Genomic DNA, 26,818 nt, shown 5'->3' on the forward strand with positions numbered 1-26,818 from the left:
AGGGGGGCTGCGGAGTAGGGGCAGGAGTGGCCCCTCTCCCCCTCTCCTCCAGAATTGAGGCTTCTCTATCTCCGGCGAGACTTTGGTTGCTGGAGAGACAAGACCATTGTCAGGCCTGAGGATTCCTGGGTCGGCTCACTACTCCCCCACCCCCCAAACCCACCACTTCTCACCATGGCGTCTGCAGAGCTTTTCTCCTGCCATCGGCCCCCTCCTTCTGCCACCTTGCCAGCTCTTCTCTTTTCTTAGTTTTGTGCTCAAGGGACAGAAATGGAAACTGAGAAGAGCCCAGCAGAATGGGGGAGGGTGTCTTCTGATGGTTAGGCCAGGCAGCTTTGGCTGAGCCGCCTGGAGGATGTGAAATGCATGCCATTCATGGGGTTGCTGATTTCTGGAAGGAGGGCTCAGGCACAGACAGCTGGGGCCCCAGCGGGGTGTGACTGGTGGGGAGGACATGGGCCACCTCCATGGTTTCCATTTTAACCAGCCACCACCGTGGGGGAGGGGGCCGATCAGTTACGGCCAACTCAGCTCTCAACCTCACACTTTACCCTCGATGTCCTCCAGAATCTGAGAACATTGGACTATTACAGCAGGAAAAGGCTTTATCAAGCCCAACTTCCTCTTACAGTTGGGAAACAAAAATGTAAACAACCCCCCCAATTTGCATAGGGCTTGCCTGTTTACAGAGTATTTGACCTAGATCCTAAATCCTCAGAGGGACCCCGAGGACAGAGATGTAGGGTGTCCTGTTTCTGGGTGTGGTAACTCGAATGTGGTCAGCGAAGTGCAGGGAGGCTGTGTGGCTCTCCCAAAGGCACAAAGCCAGTGCCACCCTGGACTAGAAGGCAGGTTTCCTGACCTCCGTGCAGGGCCCCCTCCGCGGTACCCTTCTGCATTCTGTAAGCAATATCCCCCTCCACCTGCAGTTCGCTGCCACCATCCAGAACCTACTCTCACGTTGTCCCTTTCCAGGAATGGCAGGGACACCGCCTCTCCCACAGTATTCCCCGGAGTCCAGGGTCCTCACGGGGACCCTCCCTCTCTTCAGGCCTGGCCCCCTCCCCGGGTTCTTGGGCTACCCAGGGTGCGCTCTGGGGATTGGACTCTTTCCTGGTTAACCAGATTGGGTGTGGAAACCTGCCAGTCCAGTTTGTGGGAACAAAGGTGGCTTTTGTCACCCAGATCACAGCTACTTATCAGCTGGAGAGGGGGGCGTTGGAGCTGGTAGGGGGCAGGCAGGTGCGGGCTGGACTACAAGCGCTGCCCCCTGGTGGGGAGCTGGGGAATAGGCACAGGCTACTGGACCCTTCTCTCCGGGTCTCCAGACCAGCTGTGGGGAGACCAGTCAGCCCTGTGGCGGACCCAGGGCTGAGGCAGCTACCCTGCTCTTAAGCACTGAGGCAGGGAATCTTCAAGAAGCCCCTCTTCCCCTCCCCCGGCATCTGCTAACTTCAGACCCTCACAGGTTCACTGGTAAGGAGATTGAGGCTCAGAAAAAATTGAGGGAGGTCGTGAGGAGTTACTGGCCGGGTTGGGACTCGAACCTGGTTTTCCTGACTTCTGTCTACCATACCCTGCCTGGCCCTGTGGGGCAGGCCATGGAGTCCAGAAGCAAGGCTGGGCCTCTGTTCTTGGCTGACTTCCCTTTGTGTTGAATTCAGCCTTCCCTTCCCCCCATGCGGGTTTGATTTATTCTGGGGGAGAAGTAGCCCATGGTGGGTGACACAAACACTCCCATATGTTCTTTCACATCCTTCTCGCAGCCCCAGTGCACATGTCACCGTCCCAGGAAGGGACGGGGGCCCCAGGAAGACTCAGCTGGGGAAGCACCCATCACTGCGGGCTTGTGGGGGACAGGCAGACCCCCTGCGCAGCCCCATGCCAACTCCTCTGTCTTGGTCGTGGCTTTATTCTGTACGCTCTCTGGGCTCCCACGTTCTCTGTCTGCAACGTGGGTGATAGAAGGTTCGCACAGACACAAGAGCGTAGCACGGTGAGTGGCTACGACGTGGGCTCTAGTCAGACTTGCTGGGTGTGAATCCTTAGCTGTGTGGCCTCCATCAGGCTTGCTTAACCTCTCTGTGCCTCAGCCTCCTTGCCTCTTAAAATGAGGTTGATGATAACAGCACCTCTCGCGCAGGTTGTTGAAGTCTTATAAACGGTGACCCGTTAGGACTGTGCCTGGTGCCACGTGGGCTCTGTGCCTCTTCGCCAGGACCACGCGTGGATGAAGGGCCACAGGCTGTCTTGTTCACTGCTGTGTCCCCAGGCTCCAGCAGAAGTAGGGCTCAATATGAATGGGCAAATCAACAAATAATAAACAACATAAAGAAACAACGGGACGTGCCCTTCCCCCTCCTGTTTTCCCAGCACAACCCTGCCCCCACAGCAGCACTGCTGGCTTCTCCGGCTCTCTGGCTCCTGGAGTCATCTGTGACCCAGTCCATGCGTCTCCAGGCCCACTTTCCCCTCCGAGCCCAGCTGTAGAAGCCTGGGTGGCAAGAGGTTGGGGGGGTGGATGGCGCAAGACCCAGCCCCACATGTCCCATATTTTTCTATTCGGCGTCGTGGGAGGCCTCGCCTTTCCCAGGCAGCTGTGCAGACTGCTCTCCAGCCTGGCTCGGGTTTCTGGGGAGAAGGACAGAGGAGGAGGCTCTGCCTGATATTTAGATTTCTCGGGGAAAAGGAGGGGTGACAGCTGTCGGAGCAGTGGTTTCCCAGTGTTGGGCTGGGACGGGCTGGAGCTGCGTCCTCCAGGCAGAAGCTAGTGACAGTGCGGTTTCCTGTGCCCCACCGGTGGGAATGCTGATTCAGGCCCGGGGCTCTGTCTTTTTAAACGCTTCTCAGGTGACTCTCAGGTGACGTCTCTGTACACCCAAGTGTGAGCTTGCTTCTTTATCATTCGGTCAGCCAGGACTCACTGAGTGCCTGCTAGTGTTGGGCTCCCAGTGAAACAAAGATATTTGCCTTTCTAGAGCCTGTGATTCTGGAAAGGGAGGTAATAAAGCAACAACTTATTTTTTAAAAAAATTGTTAAGTTCCATGAAAAAAAAATAGAGCGAGGTAAGAGGCATTGAGGTGGGATGGGAGGGATGCATCACAGTAGTAAATGAGATGGTCTTAGGAGCCTCACGAAAGGGTCAGCGCCGACTGAAGGATTCGTAGAAGGAGGCTCAGCAGCTCTCTGCTGGTAGAGCCTTTCAGGCAGAGGGAACAGCATATGCAAAGGCTCCGAGGAAGGAGCATGGCTGGCATTTGGGAAGAACAGCTGCAGCAGAGTAAAATGGCGAGTGATCTTGGAGAGACCAGGGAGGTGAGGGCCGGAGGGTGTTGGCAGCTCATACGGACATGTAGGCCTTGCTGAGACCTTGAGTGAAATGAGGAGCCATTCTGAGTTTTGGGGTTCTGAGTGGAGGGGTGACCTGGTCTTAGATTTTAAAGGTAACACTCCTGGGGGCACCTGGGTGGCTGTCGAATGAGCATCTAATTCTTGATTTTGGCTCAGGTCCTGATCTCAGGATCATGGGATCGAGCCCTGCGTCGGGCTCCACACTCAGCAGGAAGTCTGCTTGAGGTTCTCTGTCTCCTTCTGCCCCACCCCCCCAAAAGAAATCAATTAAATCTTTAAAAATAAATAAATAAAGGTAACCCCTCTGGTTGTGGTGCTAAGAACTGACTCTGCCTTTAATAGGGGTAAGTAGTTTCTGTATGAAAGGGGAACCCCTCGGTGGGTGAATTTTTGGGGTTCCAACACTGACCTATTTTGTCCCGCTTGTCAAAACCATAACGTACGTCTCTTGCCTTCCGCAGGGTCCCCACCGTGCCAGTGAAGAGCCTGAATGGGTCCAGTCCTGTGAATCCTGCCTTGGCAGGTAAGAGACACTCTGGGCTGCCCCAGCTCCGGGCAGAGGAAGGAAGCTGTAAAGTCGGCAGTGAGCATTTTATAAAAGAGAAAGCATCAGAGTGAAGGAGGATTTTAGGAGTGGGGCTGGAAGGGCAGGAAGGGTGTGGGAGACTGACTGTTAAAAGCAAAGCATGCTGGGGCGCCTGGGTGACGCAGTCGTTGAGCCGCTGCCTTCGGCTCGGGGTGTGATCCCAGCGTTATGGGATCGAGCCCCACATCAGGCTCCTCCGCTATGAGCCTGCTTCTTCCTCTCCCACTCCCCCTGCTTGTGTTCCCTCTCTCGCTGGCTGTCTCTCTGTCAAATAAATAAATAAAATCTTTAAAAAACAAAAAAAACAAAAAAAAAACAAAAAAACAAAGCATGCTGTTGAGGGTGAGTGAACACAGATATTTCTGGGGAAAGCTGCGAGGAAGGGGAGGTGGAGAATGTGTTCCGAGAACTCTGCTGGGAAGCGGGAGAGTGGGTTTGTGGGGAGGGCGGTTTACGGGATGCTGGCAGCTCATTCTGCAGTCCTTCCTCATGCCCTGCCCTTCCAGGAATCACTGGGATCCTCATGAGCGCCGCAGGGCTGCCTGTGTGTCTCACCAGGCCCCCAAAGCTGGTCCTCCACCCGCCCCCGGTCAGCAAGAGCGAAATCAAATCCATCCCAGGGGTTTCCAACATGAGCCGCAAGACAACCAAAAAACAAGCCAAGAAAGGTATCAGCCTCCTTATCTTAAGGGGTAGGGGAGTCAAAGTTTTGGGCCCCTTGGGGCGCCTGGGTGGCACAGCGGTTAAGCGTCTGCCTTCGGCTCAGGGCGTGGTCCTGGCGTTGTGGGATGGAGCCCCACATCAGGCTCCTCTGCTGTGAGCCTGCTTCTTCCTCTCCCACTCCCCCTGCTTGTGTTCCCTCTCTCGCTGGCTGTCTCTATCTCTGTCAAATAAATAAATAAAAAAAATCTTTAAAAAAAAAAAAGAGGTTTGGGTCCCATCCTTAGCTCGGCCTCCATCGCTAAAGGTCATACCTGTGGCTTCACCCTCTGTGCTTTTGTTCCGCCTCTGCTAAGTGGGCCCAGCTGGTACCTGTTTCAGGGATTGTACCAAAGTGGATTGTGTATGAATCAGGTGGAGACGCTTTAAGAAGGATAAAAATGCAGCCCAGAAATACAGAAACATAAAACCACAAAGTGTGACACAAACAAAATACGATACAGAGGAAGATCTCTGCGGCATGGGCACCCAAACAGACTGGGCTCAAACCCTGACTTTGCCATTGCGAGGCGTGTGACCGCAGAGAGCCTGCGTCCATACCTTTGCGATGGGGTAGAAATGCTCACAACCAGTGTCGGGCAGGTGTGCCCCAGAATTCGTCCAAGCCAGCTGGGGAGTAACCATTGTCCTGTGTCCCTCTAGAGCCCCCAGACCCTGGCCACGCGAACCTTCCTTCAGGCCCTCCTTCCTGCCCGTGCACAATCCCGCCACTCAGGGGTCCATACCTGCGTCTACACTCGCTCCAAAGGACCCCGCCTCAGCTCTGCAGCTGGTCTTTCCGGCTGCTGGTCCTGGTTGTGAAATGTTTTGACCATCACCCCAAGCCCCCACCTTGAAACCATGTTTTGAAGTTTCATTGGGATCTCACCTATATTGTAACTTGGCCCAGGGCCTGGCAAGTCGTAGGCTCTCAATTAATAGATGCTTAATTCTTGGGAGCAGGACAGTGGGAAGGAAGGGCCTGCATCCCTGCTTTTGGCGGCTGCGCGATCCGCTTCCTCAAACCCTTGCCTTCCTTTCCTGCTCCCTCCAAAGTTCTCTCCTTAAATGAACTCGATTGCCTTGTTCATCATCTGATAAGAAAGGGCAGGATTTCACACTTTCACGCTCTTCCTGTGATTAGTAGTAGCTTAGGTTGGACCCTTAGCTGGAAAAGCACCCCAGGACTGTGTGTCCGTTAGCTCGCTGCGTTGTCAAAGCACCCCTCTGAGCGAGCGAGAAAACAGACACTCGAGCAGCTTAGAGAGGTAGGTGCCCCGGGAGGCACTGACCCATCGAAGGCCCTGTCATCCTGCCTCCTGCCTTCACACCGGGCTGCCTCCTCCGGGTCCCTGGCCCCCAGAAACCAGATTTTCTGCAGCCTGGTGGGATGCTTCCCCCGGCCGGGCTGTCTGCTGGCAGGCACAGCACCGTCAGTGGCCAAGGAACACCATCTTGAAGCTGTGGGCCTCACTTCCTGCTTTCCCATGAAAATAATACCACTCCGACACCACATTCTAGATCGAGACAGTACTTAGCACGTTGCAAAGGGAAAGCGATAAGCCTACCTCATGGGTGTTTTTTTTTTTTTTTTTTTTTTTAACGTGTAACAGTTTACACAGTGCCTTCAGGCGTCCCCTCACCACATGGATTGGGCATGCCCAGGCTGGGATGATATGGAAGGGAAACTCACTCGCCCTATCTCGGGCGAAAAGCGGGTTTGGCGATAATAGGCCCCAGGGGGATGTCAGGGAAAAGACTGCGGGAGGTAAAGAGAGGCACAAACACCTCCCACCCCGTCAGACACCTCTGTGTCTCTCTTTCCTCCATCTGCTGATTCCCTTTCAGAGTCTTAAATCCGATTGCAGAATGAATTGCTCCCCTTTTCTGCTGGGAGCCTGGCCGATGACGCCCCTCTCTGGCCTGCCCCGCTTGACAAGGCTGTTTGATCCCTTACCTCTCTCTGTCTTGGTGGCCCACCAACTGTCCTGTCCCCCGTCCTCCCCCAACAGGTAAAACTCCGGAGGAAGTGCTGAAGAAGTACCTGCAGAAAGTCCGTCACCCCCCGGATGAGGTGAGTGCAGGGGGAGCGGGGCAGGGCTCACCTGCCAGCATTTCTCCTGCTGGGTTTTTCCTCCGGATGCGGTGGGAGCAGCTTTCTGTGTCTTGACCGGTACAGAGCTGGTCAGAGCTGACACGGGGCTCTGAGGTCGGTGGTCTGGAGCTCCAGACACCCCTTGACCCGCTTACCCACCCCGTTTAGCAAAGAGCTACCCTTCCATGAACAGTCTGAATTTAAGACGAACAGTACGGTAAGCTACGGGAACTGAGTTTTAAATGGGCCTGATGTAGATCGGTGGTTCTCAGCCAGTCGGGATTTTGCAAGTCTGGAGGGGAGAGGGAATGCTTGTGGGCACAGGCCGAGGGTGCCAAACACCCACACGTGCCCAGGACAGCCTGCTCAGTGAAGAATTCTCCAACCCCAAATGCAAATAGCGCCAAGTTTGAGGAATCCTCTTGTAGACCGATTTAAATCGCAGCCCCTCTTGGTACCCTGCACGAACAATTTCTTTGCGAACGTAGAGCTGAAAGGGTCTATCGGCAAGAGTCTGTTTCCTCCCCAAGTCACTGGAGAACACCAAGGAAGGACAGGGCATCATCATTGCGCCGAAGGAGATTAGAGCTTTGTGGGTGAGCCCCAGGAAGCACGGACCGCGACCAGCAATTATTTTAAGAATTGTTCTGTTGCGTAAAGTGAGATAAAGCTACATTTAGGTTCCCAAAGGCACCTCTGTCTCTATCTTGGTTTGTGGGTTTTCTAGAAGAGTAGCAGGGACAACTCGCCTGACCTCTAACCATGCGAAGATCACGGTGGAGATGCTCTGGCTTCCCAGGCCCGGGCGAGAGCTGACGGCCTCTCTGCTCTGTTCCCTCCCACCCCCAGGACTGCACCATCTGCATGGAGCGCCTCACGGCCCCCTCGGGCTACAAGGGCCTGCAGCCAACAGTCAAGCCCGACCTGGTGGGCAAGCTGTCCCGATGCGGCCACGTCTACCACATCTACTGTCTGGTCGCCATGTACAACAACGGCAACAAGGTTAGCGCCGGCCGGGGGAGGGGGTGGCGCCTGCCACCTGTGTGCGGGGCCCTATGGGGGTTGCGCCCCGGTGATCTGGGGCGCCTTGGCTGTTCTTAGCAGGATCAGGCCTCCACGAAAATTATAACCTGTCTTAGCCAACTGCCCCCAGTCTCTACACTGGGTATGACGGTCTGAGAAGTGTGGACTTCCAGTCCCTGAAGGTTCTTAGGGTGGGACGTCCATGAGAATGGGCCCATGGTGGTGCTCATTGCTACCAGTGTAGATGGATTTCCCAGATTGCCCATCCTTCTCCAGGGCTAGAGATTTTCAGCTACGATTCATTTTCTTTGGACAATTTCAAAACACCCTCGATCACCCTTTCAGAGGCATTAGGGACGGTTGCCAAAGCGTTCCTGGTCGGCCCTTCGAAGCCTCCAGTTGGAGGAAGGGAAGGCTGTTTGTGATGCTCTCTTGTCCATTATTGATGGTGAAGTGGTACCCTCCTTGAAGCTGGTTCCCAGGAATCTAGAAGTCTCCTCACGCTGTCCGAGCTTTCTCGAAGCCACTGACTTTTCTCATGGTCTTCGCTGTGCCTGGAATAACCATCACTCTTCTATCTCCATGAATTCAAATCCTACTTGCTTCTCCAGACCGGCTTGGATTGCATCAGAGTCTGAGATTTCCCTGATATCCTCAGCTGCTTACTCATTCCCCACGCCCCCCCCCCCCCCAAAAAAAAAGTCTGGCTTTCGGAGGCTGCTCTGGACTTCTCCTGCTGTGGGAAAAAGTAGAGGCAAGAGAGGCTGGAACCCTGGCTTAGCAACTGAATGACCTTGGGCAAGATTTTCAGTCTCTCTGAGATTTCATTTTGCATCTGGAAATGGAGATAAAACAATACCTACTTTACAGGGTATTATTACCATTATTATTCAATGTGATATCTCCTTGATATGAGAGCTGTAATTTTCCCCCTTCATCTTTATATAGCCCTGTGATTTAAGTTCCCATAGCGCCGACCTTGGGATCTTTCTCTGTCTCAGAGAGCTCACGCTCAGTCACTGATGGCGAAACCTGTCCGGATCTGGTGCTCACTTTCCTGACCCTAGGTTAAAGGGTTTCATTGGGACTTTGCATTTTAAGAGGTTATTTTGGATTTAAAGGGGTTTTTAGCACATTCATTCCCTTTCTGGTGTCTGTTTTCAAGAATAATCTAGCACCTTTTGGCATTTATTTCCATAGTGCTTTAGAAATATGTCTCAAGACACTAGCCTTCCTTCTCTTTGCACTAATACTTTGAAGCGTGCATTTTAAATTTTCTTTGCACAGAAGACGGAACAAAAGGGCCCGGAGAGAAACGAACTGGAGTGATTCACCCCCACCCAAGGTCATGAAGCAAGTTAAGGCCAGAGCAGAGAGCGGGACCCTGGGCTCTTGACCCCAAGCCTTGGGTTTCCTTCCATCGATCACATGAAGGAACCTTCTCCATTGCCCTGAATACGAGTTATTCTTTTAAATTCGTAGAGCTTCCGTTGAAAAGTCCCCACATAGCTCCGTAAAGGATCTCTGTTGTCCTGAGGTGGTGCGGATGTCCTGGAGAGCTTCCGTCCCCGCTGTGCGACAGTCCCTTCTTCACACATTGCTCCCTGCTCACATCTTCCTTCTCACCCACTTTCTTCAGGAAAGCCTGGGAACAAGGCTTCTCCCACCCACACAGGCCACGCCTCGCTGCCCCCCCGCCCCCCGGCTGTGAAGCCAGGGCCCCTTATATCTCTGCATCCAGAGTCTGGCCCTGCCCCCCAACACAGCCAGCGAGGGGCCTATCCTTCAACTGTGCTGTGCCTCAGTCTTCCTATCTGTCAAAGGGGCTCATTTTTAAGGCTAATAATAATAATAAAGCTAATATTCCTTTTCAGCCTCTATCAGGTGAGGCCTAAATGAAACAGGGTGTAAACTCTGTCGTAAGGTTTAAAATGCTGTAACTGATGACCCAATCCCTCCTTCACGGCGTGTGTAGACCTTGTCCTCCCTCCTTCAAAGCCAATTCACAGCTCTTCTTCAGGGACCATTTTCTTAAAAGTCAGCTTCATCTACTCCCGCACATGGCACCCACTCTCTCTTTCCAGAGCAGTGGTTTGCAAACCTGTACGAGCATTAGACTGGCCACAGAGATCATAAAAGCACGAATAACATTTAGATACACCACTTCATGGTGTATAACACTTCCTGTGGGTTATCTAATTTAATCTTTCCAACAACCCGGTGAGACAGATACTATTATTTTCCTTGTTCTGTAAAAAAACAAAAACAAAAAACACAAGGCCCAGAGAAGTTAATTAATTTGCCCAAGGTCACACAGCAGGTGGATGGCAGAGCTGAGAATGAAGTCCAGGGAGTTTGACTTCAGAGTTCGTACTCTTAACCGCTATGTTCTGTAGCCAACCCCCCACCCTCGACCAATCCAACTGGGTGTCCTGGGGAGCGATCCAGGCATCTTTATTTCTAGCAAGCTCCTCAGGGCTTGTGATGCTTGGCAGTTCAGCAGTGGGGGCTCCCTCGTGCTTTGTTGTCTGTCCCACTCATTAGTACTTAGCAGTTAAATAACGATGTACCCTGCCCGTGGGAGCTGGTCTCCCTTTCAAGGGTGGGGTCCCTCGTACACGTCCCTTAGTAGGGAGCTGAGTTGTGGAATGTACTTATTTGGGTGCATTTTGTTCCCCTGGCCCTTTATCTTTGTTTCCTTCCAGCGCTGGGTGGGGAGGTTGTTACCAAAACTGATTCCCCATCTGGCTGTTCCTGTCTTGTCCCCTCAGGATGGCAGTCTGCAGTGTCCAACCTGTAAGACCATTTATGGAGTGAAGACGGGTACCCAGCCCCCGGGGAAGATGGAGTACCACCTCATCCCCCACTCCCTGCCCGGCCACCCCGACTGCAAAACCATCCGGATCGTCTACAGCATCCCTCCCGGCATTCAGGTGAGCCCACGCTCCGCCATGGCTGTATAGTGTTTTAAGTGTCCATGTTTGCAGGTAATATGTGTGTCTTCCTCCTCAGGCAGCTGGAACAAAAGACCATAGATCGGGTGGCTTTTAAACAACAGGAATTTATTTCTCACGTTCTGGAGGCTGGGAAGTCCAAGGTCAGGGTGCTGGCAGATTCCCTGTCTGGTAAGGGCCTGCCTCCTAGTTCATAGATGTCTTTCCCCCTCTAGCGGGATGAGGAAGACAGCACACAGGTCCACAAGCAAGATACTTCCAACTCGTGTGAGTCACATGGAAGAAATAAAATAGGGGCGTGTGATAGTCTGTGAAAGAATTGAATAATAAACCTGGTTCTTCCCTGAGGGGCTTACCAGCCAGTCTGGGAAGATAAGTACACAGCACTGAAGTATAGGGCAGAACGCGGTGTGCACCAGGGGTCACTGCCGCGGGAGGCCGCACAGGGTCTCCAAGTCTGACGGGCCTGGGTTCTGACTGCTGGCTGACTCCCTATCGGCCGGTACCTTGGGCGACCACTTGACCTTTCTGAGCTTGGTGTCCTTATCTGCACAGCGGGAGCCTCCCGCGCAGGGTCTGTGAGGCTAGGAGTCGCGTTGCACGTGCACCTTTGGTATCGGGCCCAGGGCTCCGGCGCTCAGGGCCTGGTCCCTGGCGTTCTCTGAGTATGCTGCTTGTCAGGGTGAGGAAGAGGGCTTATGTCCGTCTGTCTGGGAGGGCTGGAGGAGACTTCCCGCTGCAGGGCACTGACGTGAGAGCCGTGAGAGCCACGAAGTCGCGGAGAACGTTTGTAGCAGAAGGACACAACGGAGTCGTAGCGGACAGGTGTTGAAGGCCCACGAGGACGAGTCTAATGTGGGGCTTACGACTTGCAAAGGTGGGGGGTGGGAGGAGGGCGCATGAAGGATGGAGAAGACTAGACAGTGAAGGAGGACTGTGGCCAGGCCATGGAAGGACATGCGGGGGGCTGCAACTTCGCCTGCCAGGCTGTGGGGAGCCCTGCGAGGCTCCTGGCGGGACTGGCAGTAGGGAAAGTTGTGTCGTGGGGAATGCGCTTCAGGAAGGCCAGCCCGGCAGAAGAATGAGGGATGATGACCTGATGGGCCAGTTAGAGACCGCTCCGGTCACGGGGCCTGAACACGGGAGGCGCTGGGGACAAGGGAGAGCGAGATATGGGTGGGTGCGGGGGGCCGCCGAGACTTCCGGAATGGTGGGAGGCAGCCAGTTGGGATGGTGGGGACATGACTGATGACATGGGAGTCGGGAGAAACAGCCGAGGCCGTGGCGGCGAGTGGAAGAGACCGCAGTGGGCGAAGTCGGGCGGGGCAATTTCGCGGGAGGCTCTTTTCCCAGGCTCCGGGATTGGAGATCGGAGGGGGCACTAGGGGGTCGAGGGGCTCCTCCAGGAAAACCCAAGCGTGTGTCAAGGGAAATGCATCTCTCTGGGGTCAGGACAGCCGCTCCGTAGACCCATCCCTGAGAGTCCGCAGCAGGACACCCAGGGCCAAGTCTGTCCCTGTCCCCAGAGACTCCCCGAGTCCCCAAGGGCTTGGGCTTCCATGAGGAGTCGAGAAGTTGAAGCTCCGCCTTCACTTCAGAGGAGGGTTCCCTGGGCGAGAAACTCGATGCGGGGGAGGTAGTCGTGACTGCTGTGCTTAGCGACAGCCGGGAGCGCGCAGCCCGGCTGGGTCGGTGCCAGGCGGCCGTCCGTGCTGGCCGCACCCCGGGCACGTCCCAGGCGGGCGAGGCGCAGGCAGGGCCGTGGTGGGAATGGGCCCTTCCGCCGGGCAGCCTGGCTGGCAAACAGCCGTGGCCGTGAGCGCCTTGTAAATGTGGACTGATGTCGCATGAATACGAAATTCGGAGCTGTGGGCCCTGCATCTCCGAGCATCTCCAGGAAGACGGGGTTGCCTCTCGGCCCCAGGCACCTCTCCCTTCTCCAGGAGTGCCCTTAAACGCTGTTCAGTTTGCCACAGTATAGATGACCTTCAACCACGCTATTAAAATGTTTATATCACAGGATTTTAACATCAGTTTGGAACCACCATCCACTGTAAGACAAAACAAAACGAAAAAAACCAACAAAACCCCCAAAAGTCTGTGTTTTCTTGCAATTTTGTCATTCATGCATTCATTCGCTCGTTCACTCATTGTTTTCAGCCAGAACTCGTTCACCATTTGTGTGAGAGCTTGTGCCGGGAGCCGCATGGGTTTACCAGTATTATATTGGTGTCATCTAGAAGGGACTTTCAAGGGGCTCCACAGACCCACAGGGGTCAGAGATGCTCAGAAATTACAGGCAGACTTTTGTATGTGGGCGGGAACGGGTTGGGGGAAATCTGTGTGGTGGTAGTGGGAGAAAACCCCGCCTTTTTCCTGAGCTGCTCAGGGGGCCTGTGGACTCATGCTGGACCCCGATTAGGACGCCTGGTTTCTGGCTGATTTCTGCTTCGGTTTCTTTCCCACCCTGTGGCCCGAGACTGCTTGCCTAATTGGGGTTTTGGTGCACCCCACATTCACCGCAGCATTACTCACAATGGCCAAGACAGGGAAGGAACCTCACTGTCCCTCAGTGGGTGAGTGGATTAAGAAGGTGATCGCACGGCCCCTGGCCCAGAGGCACTTCTGTGATTCTGAGTCGGTTGGAGGTAAACAGGTCAGTGCGCCCCAGGAAACCTGGACTTGAGTCTTGGCAAAGCTGTTGGAGAAGCCCTGTAACCTCTCTAGGGGGCAGGTTTTCCTCTTTTGTAAAACAAAAGACCCGGCATAGCTGATGGAGCTTTTCTAGGCACCGGGGCCAAGTGCACTTAACATTCCATTCTCCCTATTTAACGGATGGGGAACCCACGCCCCGGGAGAGGGCTCCAGCCAACACCCCTGGGAGGCGACAGCTCTGGGTCCAAACCCAGGTCTAATGACTCCACGGGGCATGCGTGAAACCGCTACTGTCACGGCCTGGGGATCTGTTCTCTGTCTAGACACTACGACCCTTAGTATTGTCATCATTGTTTGAATTCGTCACGGTCTGCACCGCTTCATTAAAAATTTTTTGAAAACTCCCCTTTGCTGTCTTTCTTTCTGTTTTCAGGGGCCAGAACACCCGAATCCTGGGAAGAGTTTCAGCGCCCGTGGCTTCCCACGACACTGTTACCTTCCAGACAGCGAGAAGGGGAGAAAAGTAAGAGCGGGAGTCTGGGTGGGGCGGGGGAGGACTGACTTCTCTGACAGGGCCCCAAGTTTTGCTTCCTGCCATGCACAATCTAAAAAGAGCGGGGCCTCTTTTTACTCTTAGACGCACATGGTAACCAAGGTCATATTTGAGTCAGCCGTAGGTAAGGGTGCATAGGGTTAGAATTTGTTTCGCTTGCGGGGAGGTGGGGACAGGGCTGTGTCCTCTCCTGGATAGTACCGGCAAGAATTCACCCATTTTAGGACCCTTTCTCTCAGGCTTTGCTGCTTAGCAGCTGGTCCAGGGACCAGCACCGGGGGCCACACCTACAAGCTTGGTAGAAATGCAGAAGCTTAGAACCAGTTCATTTTAACAAGATGCCAGGTGATCTGACAGCACGTTAAAGCTTCGGAGGCACTGCTCTGGGGCAGGGTTCTTAATTTGGGGGAGATTCCTTTTTTATAATGTGCTTTTCTACTCTCTGCCTGTCCCAAAAAGGCAAATGGAAAAATCACTGGGTTCCTGGATTCCCAGTGATTCGTGTTCAGGCTTCGGTGGTTCTGTAAATTGTAAAGTTAGAATAAAGTTTTTATGTTTGTTTTTCTGTGGCGAAGGCCAGAAAATCATTGGATTTTCAAAACTTTCCCTCATCTCAAAAAGGATAAGAACCATTGGTCTAGGGGGGTGTTGTGCCCTTCTGGTGGGGTACTAGGGGGCAATGCTGGACAAGAGGTGGATTTTATTTTATTTTTTAAGATTTTATTTTATTTATTTGAGACAGAGAGAGAGAGTGAGGGAGATCATGAGCAGGGGGAGGGGGAGGGGCAGAAGCAGAGGGAGAAGCAGACTCCGTGCCAAGCAGGGAGCCTGATGTGGGACTCGATCCCAGGACCCTGAAATCACGACCCTAGCCGAAGGCAGATGCTTCACTGACTGAGCCACCTAGGTGCCCCAAGAGGTGTGTTTTAGCTAGCTTTCCCCAGGTCATGCTGTGTAACAAGCAACCTCAGTCTCGGAGGCCGACTCCCACACATGTTTATTTCTCATGCACTTTGCATGCCGGTGGCTGTGGCTTGTCTGCTGCTGTCAGTCAGTTCACTCTGCTCCGTGTGGTTCCATATCCTGGAATCCAGGATGAAGGAGCAGCCCTTCTGTGACCTATGCCCTTCCCAGGGAACGGGGCCGAGGACCAAGAGAGAGCCCACGTGGGATGGTACAGTCCTCCTAGGGTTGCCCCTCGAAGCTTGTGCTCCTACGCACGTTTCCCCGAGCCCAGCAGGTCATGGGCACTCTACGAACCATGGGGTCATGAACTGCCTACAAGTGGACCCCTGGGTCCCATGGCAAAGGGTAAGGCTACGTTCTCCTCTTATGGAGGAGGAAGCAGATCGTTTGGAACAATGGGAAAATTAACCATGTTGTGAAGATGTGCCCAGTGCAGGGTCCTCAGATGAGGAGTTTGGATTAGTCCTGAACAGACACGTCTGTACCTGAGCCCAGACCGACAGTCCCAGCTGGGGCTAAACATGTCCACTGTGAAGTCCTACTGCTAAACTCTTGCCAAGAGCTGCCCCTTTTCCAGGCCTCCTTCCCCTTGTTAATGACATACCCGGGATCCCTGGGACCCAGGTTGGACATGTTAGTGGACTCTTGCTCTGAACGACTGCGCCACTCGGGGCATTTCCCTGTGAACTGCCCGCTAAACCCGTTTGACTCCTTTTCTAATCCTGCCACTGCCAACCTAGTAAATACTTTCATCTTTCACCTGCCACCGGGTTAAGTACCCTTTTTTTAAAGTAGGCTCCGTGCCCAGCGTGGAGCCCAGCGCAGGGCTTGAACTCACAATCCTGAGGTCAAGACCTGAGCTGAGATCAAGGGTCGGATGCTTAACAGACTGAGTCACCCAGGTGGCCCCCACCCCAGGTTAGGTATCCCAAAGCACGGTTTCTAGCATCAAGCTTTTTTGTTGAAAAGAAATAAAGTAGAAAAAAACCAAAATTATTGGTACCTTTCCCTTCCTTCTTTACAATGTCATACCTTCTCAGCTTGGCATATGGGACCTACGACAGTGTGGGTCTCAACCTTCCCCGCATACTAATTCCTCACCTTTATCCTTCATCTGCCTGCTGCTCCGGGGTCCTAACCTTGGGCTCTTGCACAGCAAGGTGATAAGAGCCATGCGTTTTGGAGCCAGATGTGGCCTTGTTCTAGTTTTGCAGTTTACCAGATGTGGGGACTGGCATGAAGATTAACATCCTGAAGTCTTAGTTTCCGGATCTATAAAAGAGTGGTGATAATTTCTATCTGCATAGACAGGACGTTGTAAAAATTAAATGAAAGTAGCATTTGTACAATGCCCAGCGTGGTGACAGCTCTTGTTGAAATTACACACGCTTTGGCTTGTATTTACTTGCTGTGTCTCCATGTCCTTTTCTACTGATATACAGTTAACCCTTTAACAACTCAGGGGTCAGGGGCGCTGATCCCCATCCTCCTGAAGTTGATATCCACACATAACTTTTTAAAAATATATTTATTTGAGAGAGAGAGTGGGGGGAGGGGCCGAGGGAAAGAATCCTCAAGCAGACTCCCCGCTGAGCAGGGAGCCCCACGCAGGGCTCCATCCCAAGACCCTGAGATCATGACCTGAGCTGAAATCGAGTTGGACACATAACCGACTGAGCCACCCAGGTGCCCCTCCACATAATATTTTTGACTTCCCCAAAACTTAACCACTAATAGCCTACCGTTGACCAGGCATCTTGCCGATAACATAGGCAATTGACATGTTATTTTGTAGGTTATGGTTATGAAATACTGTATTCTTATAATAAAGTAAGCAAGACAACAGAAAATGTTATTAAGAAAATTGCAAGTACTGTAACTGTACAAGTTTTTATAGGACTGTAAAAAAAAAAAGACCATATGTCGGTGGGCCTGTGCAGTTCAAGCCCGTGTCGCTCAAGGGTCAACTGTATTCACGCCCTCCCCTCCCTCCGACACGCAGTTCGGAAGCATCTTCCTGCATGACATCTATGCGGCTCCGCGTCTGAGAGTCAGCAGAGTAGTGATTCAGACCATGGAGGGTGAAGTCGGGCGGTCCTAAGGTCAAGGTCAAGGTCCCCCTCTGCACTTACTGGGCTCATGACCGGGGCAAATCTTATTCTGCTGAGCTTCATCATCTGCAGAAAGGGGGTGCATGAGAATACCTGTCCTATCTGATTGTTGTAACTACCCCATGACCCAGTGCTTGCGACTTGTAAGAGAACACTCAGGGGAAGGTCGATCACATTTCTAATATGCTAATATATCGTTATTGCTATGACTGTCATAACCCCGCACCTCCAGCCCGTCCCATGTTGATGGTAGATCTTTTTTTTTTTAAGATTTATTAATGCTTGTTTATTTTTTAGAGAGAGAGGGAGAGAAGTAGACTCCCCGCTGAGCATGGGGCCCGTCTCAGGGCTCGATCTCACGACCCCGAGATCAGGAGAGGAGCCGAAATCAAGGGTCGGATGCTCAACCGACTGAGTCACCCAGGTGCCCCGTGGTCGTTCTTTTTTGAATCCAGGGCATGTTCACTGGGTGCTTTCTTCATGCTGGATAGGGCGTTAGGCAGTTGTCTTACTCAACAATGATTTTTTTTAAGTTTAGCTGAATTAGAACATTCTGCAAGCCCTGACACCTCTCTGGGCCTCACCTATAACATAGAGACGGTGATCGCCCCTGCCAGCTCTGCCTCCAAGTGTGAGGTCTGCCTCCAGGACAGATGTGAAATAGCAAATAGACGTGACCAGGCAGACGGCACAACACTTGAGCCACGGCACCAGAGAACAACGGCACGTCTTCAGCTGTGTGCGCGCTAATGCCACACTCGGGGGGTGCTGGTAGGAGAGGGCAGAGCCTCAGAAGCTCTCGGATCGTAGTGCCTTGAATTCCTAGGTCCTGTCTTTAGCCGTGACGTCGGTAGCTCACGTTTCTCGAGTAGCGTGTGCCAGTCTCTGCGACGAAAGCGCCGGTAGCGTTTAGCACATGACAGCACTGCCATTTTGTAGGTAAGGAAGGTGATGTAATTTGTCCACGTTCGCACAGTTCTTTGGTGACAGAACCAAGACTTCACTTGCGGCTCCCTGGCTCCACACCCAGACTCCTTCTATTCCCTGTGCTGCTTGGGTTATCGTGGTGCAAGAAGAGGCGGACCCTCGGGAAGACTCTACCGCCCAAGGCATCGTCTTTGACCAACACTAAATGTCTGCCTTTGGTCTCCTGTCTTGACTCGCTTAGGTGCTGAAGCTGCTGCTTGTGGCCTGGGACCGCCGCCTCATCTTTGCCATCGGGACCTCCAGCACCACAGGCGAGTCAGATACCGTCATCTGGAACGAGGTCCACCACAAGACAGAGTTCGGCTCTAATCTCACAGGTCACGGCTACCCAGATGCCAATTACCTGGATAATGTGCTGGCTGAACTGGCTGCCCAGGGCATTTCTGAGGACAGCACTGCCCAGGAGAAGGACTGAGCTGGGGAGCGGGGGTGGGGGGGTGTCTTTGGGTCAGGAGGGGCCATGGGGACCACAGGGCAGGAAGCGGGAGAGCCAAGGTGGAAGTTGGTGCCATGCCCTCCCAACGCCCTCATCTCCCCTTCTGTCCTGTGCCCATCCCCCATCCCTCCTGGCCACAGGGGGAAGCGAGATTGAGTAAGGTGACGTCATCCATAAACCGCATCCATCACAACGGGGACATGGGATGAGGGCCATCCTTGGTCTGTTCCCATGGAGTTTTCGGTGCTAGGTAGGCAAGAACCCCCCGCCCCCTAAGTAGGGGGCACAGTCAGCACACTTAGGGTACGGACAGTGCACGGGCACTCTATACCCTGGCCTTGTGAAGCCTGAGGTTCTGTACCTCAGCTGGCTTCTTGCTGCTTCCACTCTCCTTTGAGAGCGGAGTTTCTGCTTTTCTCTCCTCCTCTGGAGGCGAGGAGCTCTCACTGTGCAAGATTGGGGGGCAAAGGGGTGAACCGCTAAACTGCTGTGACATCAGAAATTGATGCCTCGGTGTACAGCGAGGAAGCACTTCTTGCCAAGAGGGTCGGGGAGGCAAAGGCTTCTGGGAGTACATTCAGCTCTCATCAGAGCCTTGGCTTCTCTGGGCCCTCCCTCCTCACATTTTTGACCTGTCCAAAGAGGCATCTGGTTCTCTCGTGTGGATGGATGGACTCTGGGATTCCTCTCTGGGGTGGCATCCCATGATGTTTCCAGCCCCTCTCTGATCAGACCAGAGTCTGCATCCCACTAGCATCTGAACTGTCCTCAGGGAGAGGAGCCCATAGCCTTCTTCCCAACTCATCCCAGACCAGCTCAAAGATTCCACGAGTTTCATCACGTCACTGTGAGTAGAGCCCCCGCTGGGCTCTGTGCCATCTGTGTGTGCATATATATGTGTGCGTGCGTGTGTGCACCACTGGGCCAGGTTGGGGGACAGTCCCATCCTGTTCTCCCATTCTGTTTTGCAAACTGTCAAACCCCATTTCTGATGGGGATCAATCAGGCTGTGGTTCCTTAACTTGTCTCACTTTTAGCCAACCCATCCCTAGTCAACTTGGACCCAGGTGGTAAGGACCATGCATCTTGCCAGATGCCCCAGGGAACTGTGCTTGGGAGCTGTGTAAGGTGAGGGCTGGACTGACCCCTTTTTATATCTCTTCCAAGATCGGATCTAACCAGTTAGTCCAGTCTTGTTTCTATGAGGGCTTTGATCTGCTCCATGCACATTTGCCAATCAGAGCCCAGAGGTTTTGCTGGGCCCCTCGTCGATTACAGATGGACCTAGAGCGTGGAGGGAGACTTTTTAGCTCATTCCTAACAGGGTTGGGACCACATCATGGTCCAGTCCCGCCTGCATTTGGGTTATGTCCCAAGACTGTCTCCTCTCCAGCATTCCTCTTGCTTTTTGCTTCCCTTAAGGAATGAACTGGGGGTCAGGGAGGAGAGAAGGGGGATCAAGAAGGGAAACCCAATTCCCCCTTTGAAAGTGGGTTCTTTGAACTATGTGTTTGGGGGAAGTTCCTCTGGATACTAATTTGAATTTATATACCTCATGTTTTGGGGGTTTGACGTATATATATATCCATATATATTTCATAATATTTGGAAAGTTTTTGATGCTAGAAAAATTAAAACAAAAGAACCTTCAGAAATGGTACTTAAGTTAGAACCTGAAGCCAGGTTTTCCTGCGAACTGGCTCTGGAGCTGCTGGCTGTTCGCCTGCAGCCATTTTGATGTTGGTGTGGCCAGTGGGTTCACCTGAGTGTCACCCAGTTCCTCGGGACATGCTGGTGCTGAGCCTTTCCTCATTCTCCAAATGGCTATCAGGATGCTAACTGGCTCCAGCAGAGGGAGCTCTGATAGGAGGACTCGTGCCTGACACCTTAGGTCCAGTTTCTCCCATCATCCAGCGGCCATCTTATCTCACCAGGGGACCAGGACGTGGGGCCTGAGTTCACTGCACCACAGGGCACAGTTTCCTGCCAGTCGGGAGGAAGCATCTGAACTCAGTACAAGGGACATCGCTGCCATGTTTAACATCACACTCTGTGCCCTTTGCCAGGCTGCCGTGTACCAGAGATCATTGAAGAGCCTCACTGTAGACCTAGTACCATCTCCACTTTCGGCCGGAGACCCGGGTCAAGTGTCTTCTGAGGGGATGAGGAAACAGATGGAGGGTCAGTGGGTGGAAACACACAGCTGTAGAGTAGGCGGGGAGAGGAAGAAAATACAGTCTGACAAATGGCTGTGGGCAGGGGGGAGAGGCTGGTTTCCCTGCAGCAGGGAGAAGAAGGGATGGGTGGGGAAAGGGACAGCTGAGCAAAGAAGGGAGAGGACTCGGAATGGAGCGGGCAGACGGCGTGCCAGGGGCAATACCACTTTGAGAGCAGGTCTTCATACCTTCAAGACTTCCCCCGTAGGAGGCTGACTATGTCTGCGCCCCGGTTCTCTTCCTCCTGGAGGACGCTCCGTAAGCATGACCTCATCCTCATGCTGCTCTTCTTGGGGGCTTTCTAGGCAGAAGGGATCTTGAATCTCCTTTTTAACACTGTGCCAGGCAAGGCATGGTGGGGGGGGGTGTCCCTTTGTGCCAGCCTGGAAAGGCACAGTCTCAGGCTCAGCGAGAACCCTGCCAGCCGGGGTCCTGAGCACCCACCCCTCCCGCACAGGATGTTTTCCCACCACTGCCGATCCCGCTGTGTCTCCTGGCCCGCGAGCGGAATCCCAGGCCTTTCCTTTCAGGCACCAGCAGCCTACCTTCTCCCTTCCTGAGTCTCCAGGGATGACAAATGGGGTTGCAGACACACTGTCAGAGGCCCATCCCTTCAAGGTTACTTGTGTATATGTGGTTGTGCGTGCCTTTGTGTTTCATACCCTTTCCCCCAGCTTTTTTGTAAAACTTGGGACTTGCTGTGGTTTTACACTTGGTCAAAAGTACTCGTCCTGGTATAGCACTGTCGTGTGCATGAGAGGGTAGGGGGCAGGCCCCGTGTGGTACAAGAAAGGGCCCTGTCCCCTTTTCTGGTCTGTGGTCGCTGGCAGTTGAGCGGGGGGGTTTTCTGGGAGAGGGAAGGTGAATGTCCTAATGTAAATCTTTGGCGTGTTTTGACGTCCGTGGTGTAGCTCTGTGAGACGACATCGCCACCTGGTGGTCATGAGGTGTATGTGCAGAACAATAAATGGCAAGTGAACAACCACGAATTGCTGTTAACCTTCTGCTTTTTGCAGATGGGGCACCTAAATACGAGACATTTGGGGCACCTCCCTGGGTCTGTAAGCAACCACAAGCCCCGAATGGGGGTGGGGGAGTCCCTGTTCTCTTTTTCCCCACATCTTCCCCACCCACACATTTGACCAAGCGACCTGGCTTGACTTCTTGTTCCTCTCAAGAAACAGACCGCACGACAGGGGAAATACAAGTGGATCTGTGCGGAAAAGACCGCCTTAAAAAACAGGAACGCTGGCTTCTTACAGCTCCCTCCACCTGACCACAATGTAGTGCATGTTGCAGTAGTTTACAGGCTGTTCTTTCTCAAAGAAATGTTTAGTATTAATCATCCCGATGCTAACACAAACACAAACTGGAAACGCAAAGCAGCACTGAACAGCCAGACGTGTCTCTATTCCGGAGAGTCTAGAGAGTGCTGTTTTCGCGGGAAGTGGGGTTCGTCTTTCCACAGAGCCCAGCCTGCGCTCCCGGTCCCGCTCTGGGTTCTGACTTTGCAAAATGAGGCGCTGGCCGAAAACTGCCACCCCTGAGTTCTCATTTCCTGTGAATGAGCAGTCGGACAGCGTGTTCCATACGTACACATTTTAATGCATACTTACGCATAATTTTGTTAGAAATGCAAGTCTGTGAAGAGTTTTATTTCAGAGGGCAGTTAGTGCATTAGAAGTCTGAAAGCCGGTAGCCGTCCTTTGCCTCTGACTCAGTCGTCTTCGAGGAGTTCATGGGGAATTTGCAGAAAAGTGGTTACTTCAGCTGAAATTTACCCACAAAACACCCAGAGGTTTAGGCGAATATTTTAATGCTTAAGTGGCAGGGTTCAGAGAAGAGGTTGCAGAAATCAGTGTTGGTGGCTGGGCAGCCGGTAGAGCAGGGCTCACAATCACAGGGAGACGAACGAGTAGCCTCCTTCCCATCTTCCCACAGGCTAGGAGGCTGAAAGCCCCTCAGCAGGACTTACGTAAGCGTTTTAAGCCTAAACTCGTGACTGTGAACGTTAATGAGGTGAGGAAAGATTAGCCTTCATATCCATGAACTCATTCGTGGCATCTGATGTGGTGAAGACATATATTACTATGAAAAATGTAGAGGAGGGACGCCTGGCTGGCTCAGTCCTTGGAGCCTGTGACGCTTGATCTCAGGGTTTGTGAGTTTACTTAATAAAGAAAAAAAATCCTTTTTTAATGTCATGGAGAAGTAGTAATAGGCTCACTCTAATCATTACAATTTGGTGAGAATGGTATTAAAATTGGGCAAATCTCCCCCGCTCCCCGGCTAAAAAAATAGAAAAAATAAATAAATAAAATTGGGCAAAACCCCAAATGCCGGGAAACACATCATGCGTCCTGCTGGATGCCTGAGGGAGGTCAGCCTGGAACCGAAATAAATGTGTCACAAATGGTGTTGGATGCCTTTTTTGTTTCATTTAAAAACATGGACTTGATCATGTCAGCCCCTTTTCTGCTGGGAAAAAAAAACAAAGTAGGATACATAATTAGTAGTTTTTACTCTGTTTTAGTTTCAGGGAGGAAATAATACTTAGATGTGGGCTTACTTTGACTTCTTGTATTTTCCCTTGTCTCCTGCCCCTAGAAAAATGCAGACTTCTTGTTGGAATGTGGTGGTAGTGGCGGGGGGGCTGTGTGAGCACGTGTGTTTGGGGTGTGTGTCTGTGTATTTTGGGGGGTGTGTTTGAGGGGCTGCACACGTGTGTGTTTGGGGTGTATACGCATGATGTGAGGACGGGAAGGGAAAGGGCCCCTCACGGACGGAGAAGGGGCAGTGCTCTGGTGACAGACACCGGAAGGCTTGTTCTCCCCCGAACTGCAGCTCCACAAGCCAGGCAGGGGTAAGGGTAACCAGTTTCCCCTGAGCACAAGGATCTTGTCCAGTTCTCATCTTTTTTTTCCCCTCACGCTTTGTCTCCAAACCATCCTTTCTCCCTTGACCTCCTAACAGAAGACTGTAATTTCAAGTATTTTTTTGAGGACTTTATGACACTAGTCTGAAGTCCAAGAGTGGCCTGGTCTGAGCGAGTTTGAGTTGTGGCTGGAAAGCTGGAAAACGCAGACTTAGTAGACACAACGTCTTGCTGTTCAGATGAGCTTGAGAGGACCCCATCCACAGCCCTCAACACTGAACATCAGTGGCCCTCGGGACTTCCCATATCTCCTGGGGGGCTTGTCAGCCTCCAGGAGCATGAAATCCAGAGAGATTTTTTAAAAACAACAGTGGGAGGGTAACACAGACAGAAATTCTTATAGCTCGTGAATTGGAAACAGTGGCCAATCTCAGATTAAATGTATGGTCTCCAAATCCAAAGGTCAACGTGCCCCCCCTTTTCTCACATACGCATTGAGGTGAAGATAATCAATGGTGCACACAGAGAAAAAATACCCCCTTCATGTTTTAGCCCCCAGGATGACTTTGGCTTAAAAAGTCATGTGGGTTCTCCTACCCCACCCCAGCCCTGTCCACGCAGCTCCGATCGTTTCGTGGCCAGGAGCCCTAAGGAAGTCACAAAGTTATACCTGCGTTTTCTTGCACCTGCCACGCCAGTCCTCAGGAAGGCAGAAGTGGAGAGAGAAGGGATGGAAGGCATGCTTGCAGAGATGAGAGATACGTTTCCCGGGAGAGATCTAGGCCGGACTCTGCTCCCGCTCTTGGTCAGGGGAACCTGCCGTCTCCGCGGTGCCCGCGGCCAAACTCTGCCTCTCGTCCTCCAGGGACTCGTATCCCCTCTTCTTGTACTTCCGGGTGCCGTAGATGGCCAGGGCAATGGCGGCGGCCAGCACAGTGGTGACCCCTACCGTGACCCCAGCTGCCGCCCCTCCCGACAGGCCACTGCCGTCCCCGCGGATGACCCTCATGGCCCTGCGCAGCTCTAAGGGCTCCCCCAGCCTCCACTGGTGGGTCTGGGGGTCTTTAATCCAGGAGCTTGCCGTCTCGCTATTAGTCACTATGACAGTGTTGGTGGCCGCCTGACTCATGAGGGGTGGCTGGGTGTAAGGCGGGAGCCTGGCAGGGGGCAGAGCCCCTCCCGTGAAGAGCCCAGCCTTGACGCAGTAGGACACTTGGCATCCGTCGCTGATGAGGGCTAGGTGTTGGCTGAAGCCCCCGGGGCACTTTTTCAGAGAGGGTGCCCTTAAGTCTTTGGAAACCGAATTTACCAAGGGGTTCCCGACAGCGCAGCTGAAGAACCCACCGAAGGGGACGGAAAACCTGTACCCCAACTCATAGTCCTGGGAGGCACATACCTTGAGATTTTCAAAAAGTCTCAGTGGAAAATAGCCAGCTGGGCAGGACTGTGCATTTGTCAAAGGGTTTATGCTCTTACTGCTGAAGAGGCCCCCGAAAAGCAGTCCCGAGTTTTCTGGTATTTGGCCACTCGCCGCGCACCAGAAAGCCCTAAATTCAGCCTTGGCCACCCGGAACACGTCCTCGCACACCGTCTTGCAGAAGATGAGGAGCGTGCACTTCCGCCGACACTCCAGGTGGTTGTAGCCCTCTTCGTGGGTCTGCGACAGCAGGTGGACTGGGGAGTAGCCGGAGGGGCAGGAGAAATCCCCTGTGAGCGGATTCTTCTGCTCCAGGTTCTGGCAGAGCTGGGCAGCCTCCGTCCCGGAGAGCTGGGTGCATTCCTGATAGACCCCTCCGAAGGAGAAGTTGGTCATCTTCCCCTCGCAAGAGCCGTCGTCCGTGTTGGCCTGAAAATTGAAGTTGGGCGAATTGACGTCTGTGCAGCCAGGGTAGGTGTTGAACGTGTAATAGTGCCTCACGGCGGCCTCCACCGTCCTCGACAGCTTCTTCACCAAGGGCCCCGGCAGCTCGGGCAGCGTGTCGGGGTTGATGAAGAAATGCAGAGGCAGGCCCGCGCGGTCTACGGCCACCAGGTGGTTGGCGATGCTCTGCTGCCAGGCCTGCAGGGTGATGCCCGGGAAGAAAGGGACCCCTCCGATGCTTCGCACTCTGGAGTTGGTGCGGTTCGAGAGATAGCCCTTGGTGAGGGCGCTCTGCGAGGTGTAGTTTTCCTCAAATTTGTAGTTCACGATGTTCATGAAGGCTATGCCCGCAGCTGCGGTCACGGCAGTGTGGCTGCTCTGGCCGTCCTGCAAGAATGAGGTCCTGATGTGGTCCTCCTGGATGAGAGCAGCGCCCGCGTCCACGCTGGTGATGACGTGGGTGCCGTAGTTGAGGACCAGAAGCTCGGCCAGGTACGTGGCCATCCGCGTCTGGTTGTTCTCCAGGCGGTCAGAGATGTCCATGAGCTCTTTCTTAAACTTCCAGCTTAGCTCTGAAGCCGAGTTGATTTTGACCGTGTAGATCAGGTTTCTTACCTGAACCCGGGTAGTTACCGCTTGGTCTTTCACTTGGAGGGTCTTCATCTTCTGGAAATCAGAGGAGAATTTGCCATTGACCTTGGAGTAGAGGGAAAGCTCCGAGTTGATGGAGAAGGAGGTGCTGCTCTGATAATTCACCCAGGACTCCAGGATTTCGGAGTTCATCTCCAGGTTGCTCTGTTTCTGGGCGATGCTGACGATTTCATCGGGGATGATGTACTGCCCATCCTCCGTGGTCCTGCAGCTCCTGTAAGCCAGGGCCATCACCCGTCCCATGTCCACGTTCCGCAGGTTGTCCCAGCCCCCTCCGGGTAAGACCTCGAGAACAGGTAGTTTTAAGGTATTCTTGCATTTTTGAAATCCGGCCTCACTTGTCTCTCCCAAAGGCTCGTCTGTGTTAGCCCACGCTACCACCGCCCAGAAGAGGAGAGCGCCCCCGAGGCTGTTCATGGCTCAGGCAGCCCGGCCACACGCCGGCCGTTAGCAGCGGCCGTGAGCTCGGCGCAAACTGAACAGATGGGAGAGAAGGCGGCTGCCAAAGCAGATGCTTACAACGGTCCTCCTAAAGCCACCAGTTCCTCTTCAGGCTAAGGTCATTGCAAAATAGGGAAATGAGAGGCAATTGGAATACCAAGGCCCCTTGGGACTTTGCAGACTCATGTTGTCCTGGCTAGGCAAAGACAGCCCTATATCCTTAACCGTTAACTACCCTAACTGCCTCCCCCCGGCCCCAGCCCCGGGCTGGTGACCCTGCAGCGGTGGGCTCTCAGAAAAAGTGCGACCGCATGTCTTAGAGATTTCCGGCTTTGAAAGAAAGCCTTGGTTTCACTT

General features: G+C 53.2%; 2 protein-coding genes across 2 annotated transcripts in view; one reads left to right on the top strand and one right to left on the bottom strand.

The window, feature by feature from the left end:
- DTX4 (deltex E3 ubiquitin ligase 4) overlaps window positions 1-21,618 on the top strand; it is a 33,294-nt gene extending 11,676 nt beyond the window's left edge. The window contains exons 3-9 of the mRNA XM_040639138.1: window positions 3,814-3,875; window positions 4,445-4,606; window positions 6,650-6,711; window positions 7,582-7,734; window positions 10,527-10,688; window positions 13,798-13,887; window positions 18,163-21,618. Of these exons, the coding sequence (XP_040495072.1) occupies window positions 3,814-3,875; window positions 4,445-4,606; window positions 6,650-6,711; window positions 7,582-7,734; window positions 10,527-10,688; window positions 13,798-13,887; window positions 18,163-18,396 (925 nt within the window). The 3' untranslated portion in view covers window positions 18,397-21,618. The remainder of the gene's footprint in view (window positions 1-3,813; window positions 3,876-4,444; window positions 4,607-6,649; window positions 6,712-7,581; window positions 7,735-10,526; window positions 10,689-13,797; window positions 13,888-18,162) is intronic.
- Window positions 21,619-22,217: 599 nt separating this feature from the next.
- Window positions 22,218-26,574, bottom strand: MPEG1 (macrophage expressed 1). The gene has a single exon (XM_008694172.2). The coding sequence runs from the start codon at window positions 26,435-26,437 to the stop codon at window positions 24,287-24,289; it is 2,151 nt and encodes a 716-aa protein (XP_008692394.2). The 5' UTR covers window positions 26,438-26,574; the 3' UTR covers window positions 22,218-24,286.
- Between the last annotated feature and the right edge of the window lie 244 nt (window positions 26,575-26,818).

Source organism: Ursus maritimus, unplaced genomic scaffold (genome assembly GCF_017311325.1).
Source record: "Ursus maritimus isolate PB19 unplaced genomic scaffold, ASM1731132v1 scaffold_23, whole genome shotgun sequence".
Lineage (NCBI taxonomy): Eukaryota > Metazoa > Chordata > Mammalia > Carnivora > Ursidae > Ursus > Ursus maritimus.